This window comes from Camelina sativa, chromosome 19 (genome assembly GCF_000633955.1).
Source record: "Camelina sativa cultivar DH55 chromosome 19, Cs, whole genome shotgun sequence".
Lineage (NCBI taxonomy): Eukaryota > Viridiplantae > Streptophyta > Magnoliopsida > Brassicales > Brassicaceae > Camelina > Camelina sativa.
Genome location: NC_025703.1, coordinates 15,156,822 through 15,170,317, shown reverse-complemented (window position 1 = coordinate 15,170,317; position 13,496 = coordinate 15,156,822). Strand labels below are relative to the sequence as shown.

The 13,496-nt window shown below is 38.9% G+C and overlaps 3 protein-coding genes across 3 annotated transcripts; all 3 read right to left on the bottom strand.

The window, feature by feature from the left end:
- Positions 1,501 to 4,002, bottom strand: LOC104767850. Its single transcript, XM_010491820.1, has 2 exons — positions 2,580 to 4,002; positions 1,501 to 1,694 (listed from the first exon to the last, which is right to left on the bottom strand). Exons 1-2 carry the CDS (start codon positions 4,000 to 4,002, stop codon positions 1,501 to 1,503), a joined length of 1,617 nt encoding a protein of 538 aa, XP_010490122.1.
- LOC104767849 lies at positions 4,753 to 6,675 on the bottom strand (the record flags this gene model as incomplete). The annotated part of the gene is made up of 1 exon (XM_010491819.1): positions 4,753 to 6,675. A coding segment is annotated over one exon (1,923 nt), but the record flags the coding sequence as incomplete, so codon positions are not given.
- LOC104766408 lies at positions 8,433 to 10,916 on the bottom strand. The gene has a single exon (XM_010490289.2). The coding sequence runs from the start codon at positions 10,632 to 10,634 to the stop codon at positions 8,541 to 8,543; it is 2,094 nt and encodes a 697-aa protein (XP_010488591.1). The 5' UTR covers positions 10,635 to 10,916; the 3' UTR covers positions 8,433 to 8,540.

Below are 13,496 nucleotides of genomic sequence, written 5' to 3'. Positions count from 1 at the left end.
TCTCAGTACTCGTTTTGTAGCTTGCCAGTGTTTATGTGTAGGTTGGTGTATAAATTGGGAGAGACGGTTCACCGCATATGAAATGTCTGGTCTGGTGAAGGAGAGGTATTGTAGACTGCCCACAACAGACCAATATTGGGAAGCATCTTGTAGTGGAGAGCCGCTAGCAAGAGTGAGATTGGGCGTTGTTGTTAGAGGAGTGGAGACAGGGTTGGCTTCGAGCATATTTGTTTTGTGTAGTAGATCAGTGATATACTTGCGTTGCATAAGATGCATACCTCGTTTGGACCGTGTAACCTCTATCCCAAGGAAATAATGTAGATCGACGGGGTCTTTGATTGAGAAGCGGTCAGTGAAAGCACAAAGAACAGCAACAACAATAGCAGAGTCACTACCAGTGACAATGATATCATCAACATAAACCAGAACATATGTGATGTGGCGGCCAGAGCTGCGAATGAACAATGAAGCATCTGCTAGGGAGTTGGATAATCCAGTATCAAGCAAGTGTTGTTTAAGAGCCATGTACCATGCACGAGGGGCTTGCTTAAGACCATAAATCGGCTTCCGTAGGCGACAAACGTAAGAGGGTCGATCTTTATCTACAAAACCCGGCAGTTGTGACATATAGACTTCTTCAGTAAGATCACCCTGTAAAAAAGCATTGTTGACATCGAGTTGTTTTATTGGCCATGCTTTCTTCACTGCAACGTCTAACACCGCACGAATGGTTGTGGATTTTATAATAGGACTAAAAGTTTCAGCATAATCCTTGCCATACTGTTGGTGAAAACCCTTAGCAACTAATCGTAATTTGTAGCGGTCGAGGCTCCCGTTAGCAATGAATTTCGTTGTGAACACCCATCGACAACCAACAATATTCTGATGAGCATTTGGAGGAACGAGATCCCAAGTATGATTACCAATTTGAGCATCGTACTCATCCAAACATGCCCGCGACCAATGAGAATCTTTAAGGGCTTGAACAATGGTAGCTGGTTCATTTGACCGAGAGGGACGCGACGCAACCTTGAGACCGAACTTTTGGATGGGTTTGTGTATATTATTTTTTGAACGAGTTGTCATTTTGTGGAGATTTGGCGGTGGCTCTAAGTTTTGAATTTGGGATTGTGGTCAAGTGGGAACAGCTTGGTGTGGTGGGTGGTTTTGTTGTGGTTGTGTCTGAGTTGTGGGATGCAACTCATTTTGTGGTCGAGCAGTAGGCTCAATGGAAGGAGGTGGGAGCTAAGTCGTGGGTTGCAACTCATTATTAGAGCAGTAGGCTCCGTACAATGCAAAGAAGAGGACAAAGAGGAAAAAGACGATACCTGAGGGTGACGGTGAGATTGTGGCGATGACGGCGAGTGAAGGTCTGTGTCGGAGGATCCCATACTCTTAGCCGTAGAAGACAAGATTGATGTCGGAGCAGAGGTAGACGATGAATCAGTCGGACGTGACGAGGAGAGGAAAGTCATGTTTGGGCCGTGGGCTCATGTTGGGTTATAGGAGTTTACGATGGTCTGGAGGTTGACCCACAACCTTGTCACGTCGTTGATAAGTGTGGATAATTGGAGGTTTCGACAACGGCAAACTTAACGACGAAGAAGAAGGTGGTGGAGGCAACGAGGGAGGCACCGTCAATGGAGTCATCGGAATGGAGGTGACAGTCGGGGTAGAAGACGGTACACCAGTGTCTAAAACACGATGTGCAGACTAGTTCGACATCATATCACGAAACGGGAAGACATGTTCAACGAATTGAACATGTCTAGAAGTATAGATCCGACCGGATGAGATGTGAAGACAGTAGTATGCACTTTGAGTAGCAGAGTAAATAAAAACACACCCTTGAGAGCAAGCATCAAACTTATGTTGGGCGTACGGACGAAGCCATGGAAAACATAGACATCCAAAGACTCGAAGCTTCTCATAGTGTGGTGGTTGTTGAAACAATTTCTGAAACGGTGGCTGAAGACCAAGAACAGGAGTCGGCATTCTATTAATAAGATAAACAGCAGTGGCGAAGGCATATGGCTAAAGATCCTGAGGTAGTGAGGCCATGGACATGAGAGTGAGACCAGTCTCTACAACATGTCGATGCTTCCGTTCAGACAAACCATTGTGTTCGGGAGTATGAGGTGGCGAGGTAAGATGTGTAATTCCAAAATTCGAGAGCAGCTGTCACAAAGCCACAAACTCACCCCCATTATCGGTGAATAAAGTCCCAATTCGAGTTTGAAGCGATTCTCAACCAGTGCTTTGAATGTGGTGAACACATCTTTGACATCAGATTTGCGTTATAGGGGATAAAGCCATGTATAACGGGTGAAATGGTCTATGAGAACCAGGTAGTATTTGTAATTTTGAGTTGAGAGAATTGGGGAGGTTCAAAACATTAGAGAAAATATATTCAAGTGGGCGATTTGAGGTTATAGAAGAGTTTGTAAATGGCAATTTGTGGCTTTTATTAATAAGACAATCTGAGCAAGATAAGTGTATTTGAGAAGAAGAAGAAGCAACAGGAAGAGAAAAGGTTGAAATAATGGTGTTTAAAATAGGTGGAGACGGATGTCCTAAACGTGAATGCCATGAGACAAGACTTGGCCGTGGACCCGTAGATGAGAGCATAGCCACAATGTTCGGATTCGTCACCGGCCAGACATACAACCCACGATCAGTTTGGCCTTGGAGTAATGGGACCCCCGTACTCAGATCCTTCACCTGAAAGAAGGCAGGAAAGAAGTGAACAGACACTTGGTTAGAATTACAAAGGCGATACACAGAAATAAGACTTCGAGGTATATCAGGAACACAAAGAACTTTATCCAACTTTAAAGCTCTAGTTTGAGAGGGTAAAAGCATAGAACCTGTGTGAGGGATTGACATAGTGGAACCATCAGCAATCACAACATCATCACCACCAGTGTAGGGTTGATGTAGTGAGAGATTGTTGAGGTCGGAGGTGATATGGTGTGTAGCACCAGAGTCCAGGATGGCAGCCATGTTCGCTCGTGGTTGCCAGGGAGTGAAGGGGCTGTTGTTGTGTGTTGCATGTTGCATGGAGAGAAATTGCGGACATCGCCTAACACTATGTCCTTGAGTGTTGCAAAGTTGACACTTGCCCAAGTAAGGACGTAAGGACCGGTTGTTGTTGTTACCTTGAGTGGACTGCCAGTTGTTGTTGTTGAAGGAGCGAGTTTGCATTTGTTGGTTCCGGGAGCGACCATTGTTCCTGTTGTTGTAGGTGTTGTTGTTGTTGGTATTGTTGTTGTTGGTGTTGTTGTCCATGCGACGTTGAACAACATTGGCGGAGACCGGAAACGGGGTTGGAGAAGCAGCAGCAGTAGAAATGAGCCGAGATTCACGGTTACATAGGCGTTCATGAACATCGGCAATGGTCAGCGGAACATCTTTGCTTTCGATCTGATCTATGACCGGTTTGTAGTCTTCAGGAAGACCTTCAAGGATTTTCTCTATCTGATCCTCAAGATCAAGCGGTTTCCCAAGAGTAGCAAGCTCATCAAACCGAATAACAAGGCCACGCACATAAGTATCAATAGTCATATTACCTTTGGTCCATGCCTTGATTTGATTTTTGATACCTTGAACATGGCCACGACTTGGTTTGGGGAAGATGGACGTGAGAGTTTCCCAGACCTCAGCAGCAGTGGAGGCGCGAGACACCAATGGTTGGACATGAGCAGAGATAGCGCCAAGCAAGGCGCTGTAGAGGAGACGATCTTGGCGTTTCCAGAAAGCAAATGCTAGATTTGGGACGGTGACAGCATCAGTCGTAACAGTGGGAGACGGAGCAGGGTGAGATCCGTCAAGATAGCCGGCGAGTTCATAGCCGTTAATCAAAGCATGGATCTGGAGGCTCCACATCAAGTAATTGGTGTCATTGTGTTTGGTAACATTGGATGTATTGACATTGAAGAGAGGTGTGGTAGAGGTCATGATGACTTCACCGGTTAAAGGAGTTGTGTTGCCTGAGGTAGCCATAGAGGAGGCGTGGTGTTTAAAAACAAAAATTTAGGTTTAGGTCTGATCGTTTTGCTCTGATACCATATAGAGGCTGTAATAATTCTTGATTACTAATAACGAGTTACAGACATATTTATAGTACATAAAGAGACTAGGGTTACAGTATTTACAATTAGATCCTTATACTTATAGTATATACACATATCCTTGTACTTATAGTAATATACACGTACTCTCTCCTTTTCACTTTATAGAATTTTTTGGATTTAGCACATAAATTTCAAAAAAATTATTTAACGAAAACACTCAATTAAAGCAATTAAAGGAGAATACTAAACGTTACACTTTTGTTGGAAAAAAAAAACTAATCGTTACAAATTAAACTTTTATATCACTAGATGTCAACAGTTCTTTCCCGTGCGGCTGGATTATTGTCTTAAAAAGACCAAAGATAATAAAAATATATATATGTATACCCCAATTATACATATCTTCAAAAGTAAGTTCTTAAACCCTAATCAATTTTTTAAAGTAAGTTGGTTATATATACCCACTTTGTTAACAAAGTTTACAAATTTTTTATTCAAACTTGTAAGAGAATAAATATATGGCCCACTTTGTTTACAACTTTTAGGAATTTTTTATTCGAAACTTGTAAGAAAATAACAAAATATATTGCCCAATTTACTGAAATAAATTAAAGAAATTCAAATTTCAATTTTTATTCAAAAATTAAAAGATATAACAAAGTTTACAAATCTAAAGTTATCAATCAACTACAACAAGCGACTTATACTCATCTTTAGATATAGCAGCCTCCATGATCGTTATGGGATCAATCCTTATGGGATCAATCCTTATGGGATCAATCGTTACGGGATCAATCGTTATGGGATCAATCTCTCCATCATTTTCTAAGAACATTTTTAACAAATTCTTGGAAAACCCACTTACCAAAGCCACTCCTTTCTTGTTTCCGAGCACAGGCGTTGACCTTGAATCCCTCAGGTTCCAAAACACAATCTCCGGCACAGCTTCTCCGTACCCTTTCTCTCTGTACTTGCTCACAATCACCTCATAATCTGTTTCCCATCCATTACTCGGAGTCGGAGGCGACCGTCCCCATCTATTGTATGGTGAAGTCGAAGTCGACGCTTGATCAAACTCCATATCACTGAACACAAACACCCTCTTGATCATCTCTTCCGGCTTCAGCTTCCCTTCTACGGCCACTTCAAGAATCAAATCAAACACTTTCTGAAAATCAGTGTTCATATCCCATTGCATGTTCCTCACAAACTCTGTTTTTGATCTCAAATCGTCTCCTGTCACCAGATGCAGTTCAGGGTTTTCGCTGAACGTTATAAGCTTTCCTCTCCATGGATCTTCTGATAGCTCAGAGACTAGCAAACCAAGCGCCACGGAAACATCCATTGGATCACCTTCCATAGACCCCGAAACGTCACAGATGGCCATGCAATTCGTCAAAGAACCTTTTTCTTTAAGATCATCAACCATTCGTTTCCATTGCAGCTCAGCGACTTGTCCACCGTCTCCACTGTCTAATTCTCTTATTATCTCGTGAGGTAACACAGCACCGGCGGCTAACTTTGTTTTCCCCATCTTCGCATCTTCAAGGTATTGCTGAAACCTATTTGCGTCGTGTTTCAAGAAAATCTCCTTGTACGACTTCATCGCCACTGAAACAACACGGTTATACGGAAGATATTTCCAATATCCCGCTCCCATATATACTTCAGGGAGTTGAAGAGTTCTACGGAGGGGAACTAGAACTTGTTTCCGTAGCCGATCACGAACTCTGTACGCATAGTGAGCATCCTCTACGCCTTCGTATTCCGGGAATAACTCTTTGGGAAACACCTTCCTGGCAATGCTCTCGCAGAGAAGAGTTGCTTTGTCGAAAGAAGAATCAAGCGATGGACACCATTTAGCCGCTAGAGAGATATTGTTTCGTTGGCCGGATGTCAAAAATTTTAGGTCTCTCCTTAGTTGATTTGCGAATAGATCAGACACACGTTCATGGAGAAACCTATAGTCTGGATCGTTAGTATATCTTGTAAATGCCTTCTTTCCCATTGAAACCTTCTTTTGCTTGCGCGCCAAGCTTGCTTTGGCTTTCTCCTCTTGGTTCTTCCTCTCTGCGTTCGCTACCCTCTTCTGCCTCGTTGCTACCGGCCTGAATGTAAAACCACGGCGACCCCTTCCGCGACCCCTCCCACGACCACGACCAAAACCACGATCAGAAAATCGAGCTCTTCTACGTCGAGCTGCTGCGTCTATCGAATCGATCCATTCCGAATTCTGGATATTGCGGATTTCAGATCCTTGTAGAAGCCGGTAAAGAATCTCCGGGAAATCTTTAAAATATCCAAATTTGGAGATGGACTCGAGGTTACAAGCTAGGGTTTTGGGATGGCGACTATGGAGCCACAACGCCGCCGTGTAAAACCCTTCCTTGTCAGATTTTCCAGTGCCACGGACTCCACGAAGGTTACAGATAAGCTTGAGAGTGGTTAAGGCGTCGTGGCTCCAAGCCTCCTGTAGGCGCTTCTCCAGAGAAGCTTTGGGCGTGGAGGGAACAACACGGAAGAAGAAGTCGAGACAGGGGTTGCCTGAGGAGAGGTATGTGGCGGATCCATTCTCAGTATAGCCCATCTGAGGTGAATTTTTTTTTTATTTTTTCCGGTTTAACAATAATTCAAAAACAATTATTTAACGAAAATGTATGTAACTTTTGTTGACATTTATTCAGATTGTTATTATTATATAGATTTACCAAAATACGAGATTATCAAAATTGATATGCCGGGACACTAGCGTGGGGATCACATTCTTTAGAAAGATTTTTTTTTAAGGATATTCTTTAGAAAGATTTTGACATGCTCTCTAGCCAATATAATATTAATTTCGTTAATATATATATCTATATATATTAATTATCTTAACTTTTAACAAGATTTTAAAACATATCGATTATATCTTAAATATATTTAATTATACTAATTAGTTATATTTATTTAAAATCATAAATATCAATAATTGGTAACAACCCGCATTATGTGCAGGATAAATTGACTCAAATAAAATTATTATGGATAATTATTTGTTTAAAACAAAATATGTAACTAAAGTGTTTTTTTTCAAGTTTGTGTTTATTTTATGTTAAAGTACGTTTTACCCGTTAAATATTTAAACGTGGTGGAGAAAGTTTTGATAAAATGTAACCATTTATGGCAATATGAATTTTTGTGTTTTTAAAAATCAAATTTATATTTTTATGTTTCACATTATTATTTACAGAAATGTAAATTAATATAATTTATAAGTATTTAACAATATATAACTATCCCCAATTAACAACAAAGATGCAATACAAAAGTGAAAATTATGTTGACGTAACAATATATTATATTTTTTTATAAAACAACAAACTAAATTCATTTTTTAGATTAATCCTTTCTACTCTTTTGTTAAAATATTTTCCATATCAATTTATATTACATAATTGTTGAATATTAATATTAAAAACTAAGATATAATTATATATAAAATACTTAGAAGTGTAATGCATTCAAAAATGTAATAATTTTTTTGTACTTTAAAGAATGTATTTTCGGTATTTTAATGTAAAGATATGAATACTACTGGTTTTACTAATTAAATTATACATCAGATTTTATATGTTGATTTTGAAATAGTTATAAAAGTAATTTCAGAAAAGAGGTGTACATTATTGAATTTGAAAAATAACAAATTCTTTTAATTTTCATTTAATGAAATATATAATGGCATGAACTGTAATTAATGTAAACTAAGAGGACAAATTGTAAAAATATGTCTCGAGCTCTCTGGCGACGACACATCAGTTTTTTCACAAAATGCTTCCCTATTAATATATAGGGGATACCTAAATATATTCAATGTAAAATTTATATTTATTTTTTTAGTTTTTGAATAATTTGATTTGTATATATGTTTTTTTATAAATGTGTAATTGATTTATCAAAAAAAAATAAGAAAAGGTCTACCATCCTTGATTCACCAAATTTTAGGTCGATTTTTTCTCACCCAATGATTGATGGCATGGAATTCAGCAAAAGAAATGATACGATTAATTACATGGAATTCAGCAAAAGCAAAAGGGGTCCTATATATATGAGTGGGGAAGAGAAAAAGGGTCCTATATATAAGAGCTGTCATGAAGCAAGCTCTGAGAGCTGATGTTGTTTAGTATCACAACTCATCATCTGAGTGCGAATTTGTTTAGTATAGAAACAACTTAGGTGTTGATTGGTTGTTTGTTTCGCTGATTACTTGATAAATGAACGTAGTAGACTTGCTCGTTTGTTTCGCTGATTACTTGATTCTGTGCTCAGCAATTAAGAATTTAGCATAATGAAGTAATTTGACATTATTTCTTGTTCGTTTTTGCTTAATGTTTCCAATCGTTTGGGTTTGAGTAAACCATTAAAAATAAACTCTACAAAGTAACAACCCCACCAATAAGGAATACAAAACAAGTACAAATCTTTTTATCAATCAACCACAACAAGCGACTTATACTCTTTTCTATCTATTACAGCCTCGATGATCATCATAGGGTCAATCTCTCCATCATGTTCCAAAAACACTTTGATCAAATTCTTCGAAAACCCACTTACCAAAGCCACTCCCTTCTTGTTTCCGAGAACAGGGGTTGACCTTGAATCCCTCAGATTCCAAAACACAATCTCCGGCACAGCATCTCCGTACCCTTTCTCTCTGTACTTGCTCACAATCACCTCATAATCTGTTTCCCATCCATTACTCGGAGTCGGAGGCGAGCATCCCCATCTATTGTATGTCGAAGTCGACGCTTGATCAAACTCCATATCACTGAACACAAACACCCTCTTGATCATCTCTTCTGGCTTCAGCTTCCCTTGCACAGCCACTTCAAGAATCAAATCAAACACTTTCTGAAAATCAGTGTTCATATCCCATTGCATGTTCCTCACAAACTCTGTTTTTGATCTCAAATCGTCTCCTGTCACCAAATGCAGTTCAGGGTTTTCACTGAACGTTATAAGCTTTCCTCTCCATGGCTCTTCTGATAGCTCAGAGACGAGCAAACCAAGCGCGACTGAAACCTCAATTGGAACACCGTACATAGATGCGGAAACGTCACAAATTGCCATGCAGTTCGACAAAGAACCTTTCGTTTTAAGGTCATCAACCATTCGTTGCCATTGCAGCTCAGCGACTTGTCCACCGTCTAGGCCGTCTAATTCTCTTATTATCTCGTGAGGTAACACAGCACCGGCGGCTACCTTCGTTTTCCCCGTCTTCGCATCGTTAAGATATTGCTGAAACCTCTCTGCGTCGTGGTTCAAGAAAATCTCCTTGTACAACTTCATCGCCACTGATGCAACACGGTTGTAAGGGAGAGATCCCCAATCTTTCGCTGCCATGTATACTTCAGGGAGTTGCAGAGTCTTCCGGAGGGGAACAAGAACTTGTTTCCTTAGCCGATCACGAACTCTGTAAGCATAGTGAGCTTCTTCCACGCCTTCGTATTCCGGGAATGATTCTCGCGGAAACACCTTCCTAGCAATACTCTCGCAGAGAAGAGTTGCTTTGTCGAATGAAGAATCAAGAGATGGACACCACTTAGCCGCTAGAGAGATTTTGTTTGTTTGGCCTGATGTCAAAAATTTTAGGTCTCTCGTTAGTTGATTTGCGAATAAATCAGACACACGTTCATGGAAAAACCTATAGTCTGGATCGTTAGTATATCTTGTAAATGCCTTCTTCCCCATTGAAACCTTCTTTTGCTTGCGCGCCAATCTTGCTCTGGCTTTCTCCTCTAGGTTCTTCTTTTCTGCGTTTTCTACCCTCTCCTGCCTCGTTGCTACCGGCCTGAATGTAAAACCACGGCGACCCCTCCCACGACCCCTCCCACGGCCACGACCAAAACCACGACCACCACCACGACTAGAAAATCGAGCTCTTCTACGTCGAGCTGCTGCGTCTATCGAATCGATCCATTCCGAATTCTGGATATTGCGGATTTCAGATCCTTGTAGAAGCCTGTATAGAATCTCCGGGAAATCTTTAAAATAGCCAAATTTGGAGATGGACTCGAGGTTACAAGCTAGGGTTTTCGGATGGTGACCATGGAGCCACAACGCCGCCGTGTAAAACCCTTCCTTGTCAGATTTTCCAGTGCCACGGACTCCACGAAGGTTACAGATAAGCTTGAGAGTGGTTAAGGCGTCGTGACCCCAAGCCTCCTGTAGGCGCTTCTCCAGAGAAGCCTTGGGCGTGGAGGGAACAACGTGGAAGAAGAAGTCGAGACAGGGGTTGCCTGAGGAGAGGTATGTGGCGGATCCATTCTCAGTATAGCCCATCTCAGGTGAATTTTTTTTTACTTTTCGCGGTTTAACAGGTCTAACAGGTCTAACAGGTCTTACAGGTCTAACAGGTCTTACAGATTTGACGACGTTGGCTTTAGTGGATTTCCTGACGTTTGAGACCTTTGCGACGCTGGGACGACAAGTGTCGATGTTTTTGAGGAGAGCGGCGAGGTACGTGGTGGGTCTATCCTCGGTGTGTCCCGTCGGCGGTGGAGTGTTGACGTTTGAGACCATTGCGATGGGTTTTGTGATCGGTTTGGTGTTGGGTTTTGTGAGGGGAGTGAAGGAGTCTCGTATGAGACGGTCTGTCGAGAGAAGGAAAAGATTTGAGGTACTTGAGGTTGAGGATTGGAATTGAGAATAAGAGCGATATTGAATAAAGAAGGCTGCACCTAATATTTATACAAGTACATAAGAACCGACTAACCTAGGTTGTTACAAAGTATAAGGTGAATAATGTACCGAAGATACGAGAATATCGGAGATGAAATATTCCGAGATTTTTTTGATCGAAAAACTTGATTCAGTAGCTTTGGGATCAAGTTCTCTATAAAGACTATTTATTTAATTAGTAAATAAATTACTTTGTTACATATCTTTTTAAATGGAGAATAATGTTTATTTGATATCTTACATTTATCTTAAAATAAATAATATATATTAGTGGTGATTAATAATATATATCTTTTGTTTTTTTAGTTAAGAATATGTAAGATCAATATATGATTTTTCTTTTAAAATTATGATAATTATAATAATATGCTTACAGATTATTTTTCTTTCAGTTTTTCATAGACTAATTCTAGTTGAGCAATTTTTAATTAAATCTTAGTTTTGTTTAAATACATATCATAAATTATTTTTATGTGATATATTTTTCTGGATCTTTTTTGAGTAAATAATTTTAGTGATTAAATAAATTATACAAAAAGAAAGTAAAGAGATATATTGTAACGCTCCGACCGTCACCTCTTAGTGGGCCTCGTGTCTAATCCCAGTCTATGGGCCCATATTCTTTAAGTCTCACGTCGTCTCACTAGGTCTGTGAGCCCATCTATATCCGACGGCCGATTTGCTACGTCCGGGATGCTTTAAAAACTTGATACCGTCTGTAACGCCCCGACCGCCACCTCTTAGTGGGTTCCATGTCCAATCCCAGTCCATGGGCTCACCTTTCTTAATGGGTCTCACGGGCCTAGTGCATCCATATCCGACGGCCGGTTTGCTATGTCCGGGAGGCTTTAAAGACTTGTTACCGTCCCTACAAATCACCACATGATCTTTCCATGTGTTTTGTCCTCACTCGCAAAGTTCCAACAGTCACTTCCCGGAAGGTCACCCATCCTGAGACTACTCCAGCATAAGCACGTTTAACTGTAGAGTTCTCTCAGGACTCTTGACCGAAAAGATAAGTGCACTTTGGTGACATAGGAGGCTAAGTCAATTCTTTTAATTGTTTAAACCTCTCCGCAAGTCTCTGAAACTGGAGTGTCACACCGTCCCTACAAATCACCACATATTTCCTTGTGTTTTGTCCTCACTCACACAGTTTCGATAGTTACTTCCCAAAAGGTCACCCATCATAATACTATTCCAGCATAAGCACGCTTAACTGTGGTGCTCTCTCAGGACTCTTGACCGCAAATGTAAGTACACTTTGGTGACATAGGTGGTCAAATCAATTATTTTAAACCTCTCCGCAAGTCTCTCAAAACCGGGATGTCACACATATAGTTGGTTTAATGTTTATATAGACATTTTTTAGGGGGTGGTATAGAATAATGCTTGTACAGTGAAATATGAGTGGGTGTAAAAACACATTTTTAGTTATAAAATAGAAAAAGAAAAAGAAATTAAATTGATGTAAATAAGATGAAGGTCATACCGGTGGTTTGTATGTAAAAACATAATATGAAAAGTTGTGTAATCATATTTTAGGCAAGATTGAAAAACCATATATTTGAATTTCGGAAATAGTTGTAAAGATGAATATTTGCAAAAGTAGTGGTGATTGATAATTTTAATTTAGTAGATCATTATAATAATATTACAATAAATTTAAAATATAGAAATTTAAATTAGTGTATTAAGATAAAAAAAAAAAAGAAAAAAAACTATATTTATTTCCTAATGATAGAATCTAACTAACAACAAAAATATTATAATAAGTTTATTTGTAAAATTAATTTTATTCAAATTTTTAAAACTAGCACATCACATAGATCTTAATCTAGTATAATATATTACTAGTTAACGACTAAATGACCCATAGTTAACAAAAATTATCAGAAAAATTCTTTATTTGTGCCAAAAGTTGATTTTTATAACACATTAGTAATGACTAATAACCTTCCTAAGGTTAAAATTCGCTTATTAAAGTACATTTTTCTTAAATCTAATATTAGAATGGAAAGAGAATCTGAATTTGTCTACATCTTTAGCTCTAAATAGTAATGTCGTCTCTTATTATTGAGAAAATATCTGGCTGGATTTTCGTTTATACTTTTCAATATTTACCTGAATTAAGTGTTTTAATGATTAACTTAATATAATTTATAACGCTCGTTATTTTACAAAAAAAACTTTTCGAATTAACTTGGCTAAGTTCACTCCTAAAAATTCATAGCACTCTCTTATATATGTCTATGTTTGATATTGTTGTGCATATGCATTCTGTATGTAACAATACACATTCTTAAAATGTAACAACTGTGAGGCGTATAACTTGGATATATGCACGTACGATCAGTTCAGTTCTAATTAAAAAATAATCCTCTTTTTTTTTTTTTGTAAATTTCGAAAAGCAGAACAAAGTATATATTTGATATTCAATCAAAATCGTAGCTCCGTAAATAAACATAAGGAAACCAAGGCCGTTAACAAATACAATATACACGAAAAAAAGAAAGAAAGAGAAGAAAAGTGGAACATCATAAAGCAAATGATTGATGGCATATAATTCAACAACAAGGAAATGATACGATTATAATTTTCAAATCATCACTTTTTCTTATTTAGCTTTTGGTTTTTCTTCTGGGACACTGTGCTTTGACAAGACAAAAAGCTATGTTAGGAAGTGATTCTTGTCTAATAATT

Bases quoted from the DNA above. Each gene is read 5' to 3' on its own strand.
- LOC104766408 (XM_010490289.2), bottom strand. From the start codon at position 10,634: ATGGTCTCAAACGTCAACACTCCACCGCCGACGGGACACACCGAGGAT.
- LOC104767850 (XM_010491820.1), bottom strand. From the start codon at position 4,002: ATGGCTACCTCAGGCAACACAACTCCTTTAACCGGTGAAGTCATCATG. The intron at 1,695-2,579 runs GTTTAGGACATC...ATCGTGTTTTAG, and splicing joins TCTTGTCTCATGGCATTCAC to ACACTGGTGTACCGTCTTCT.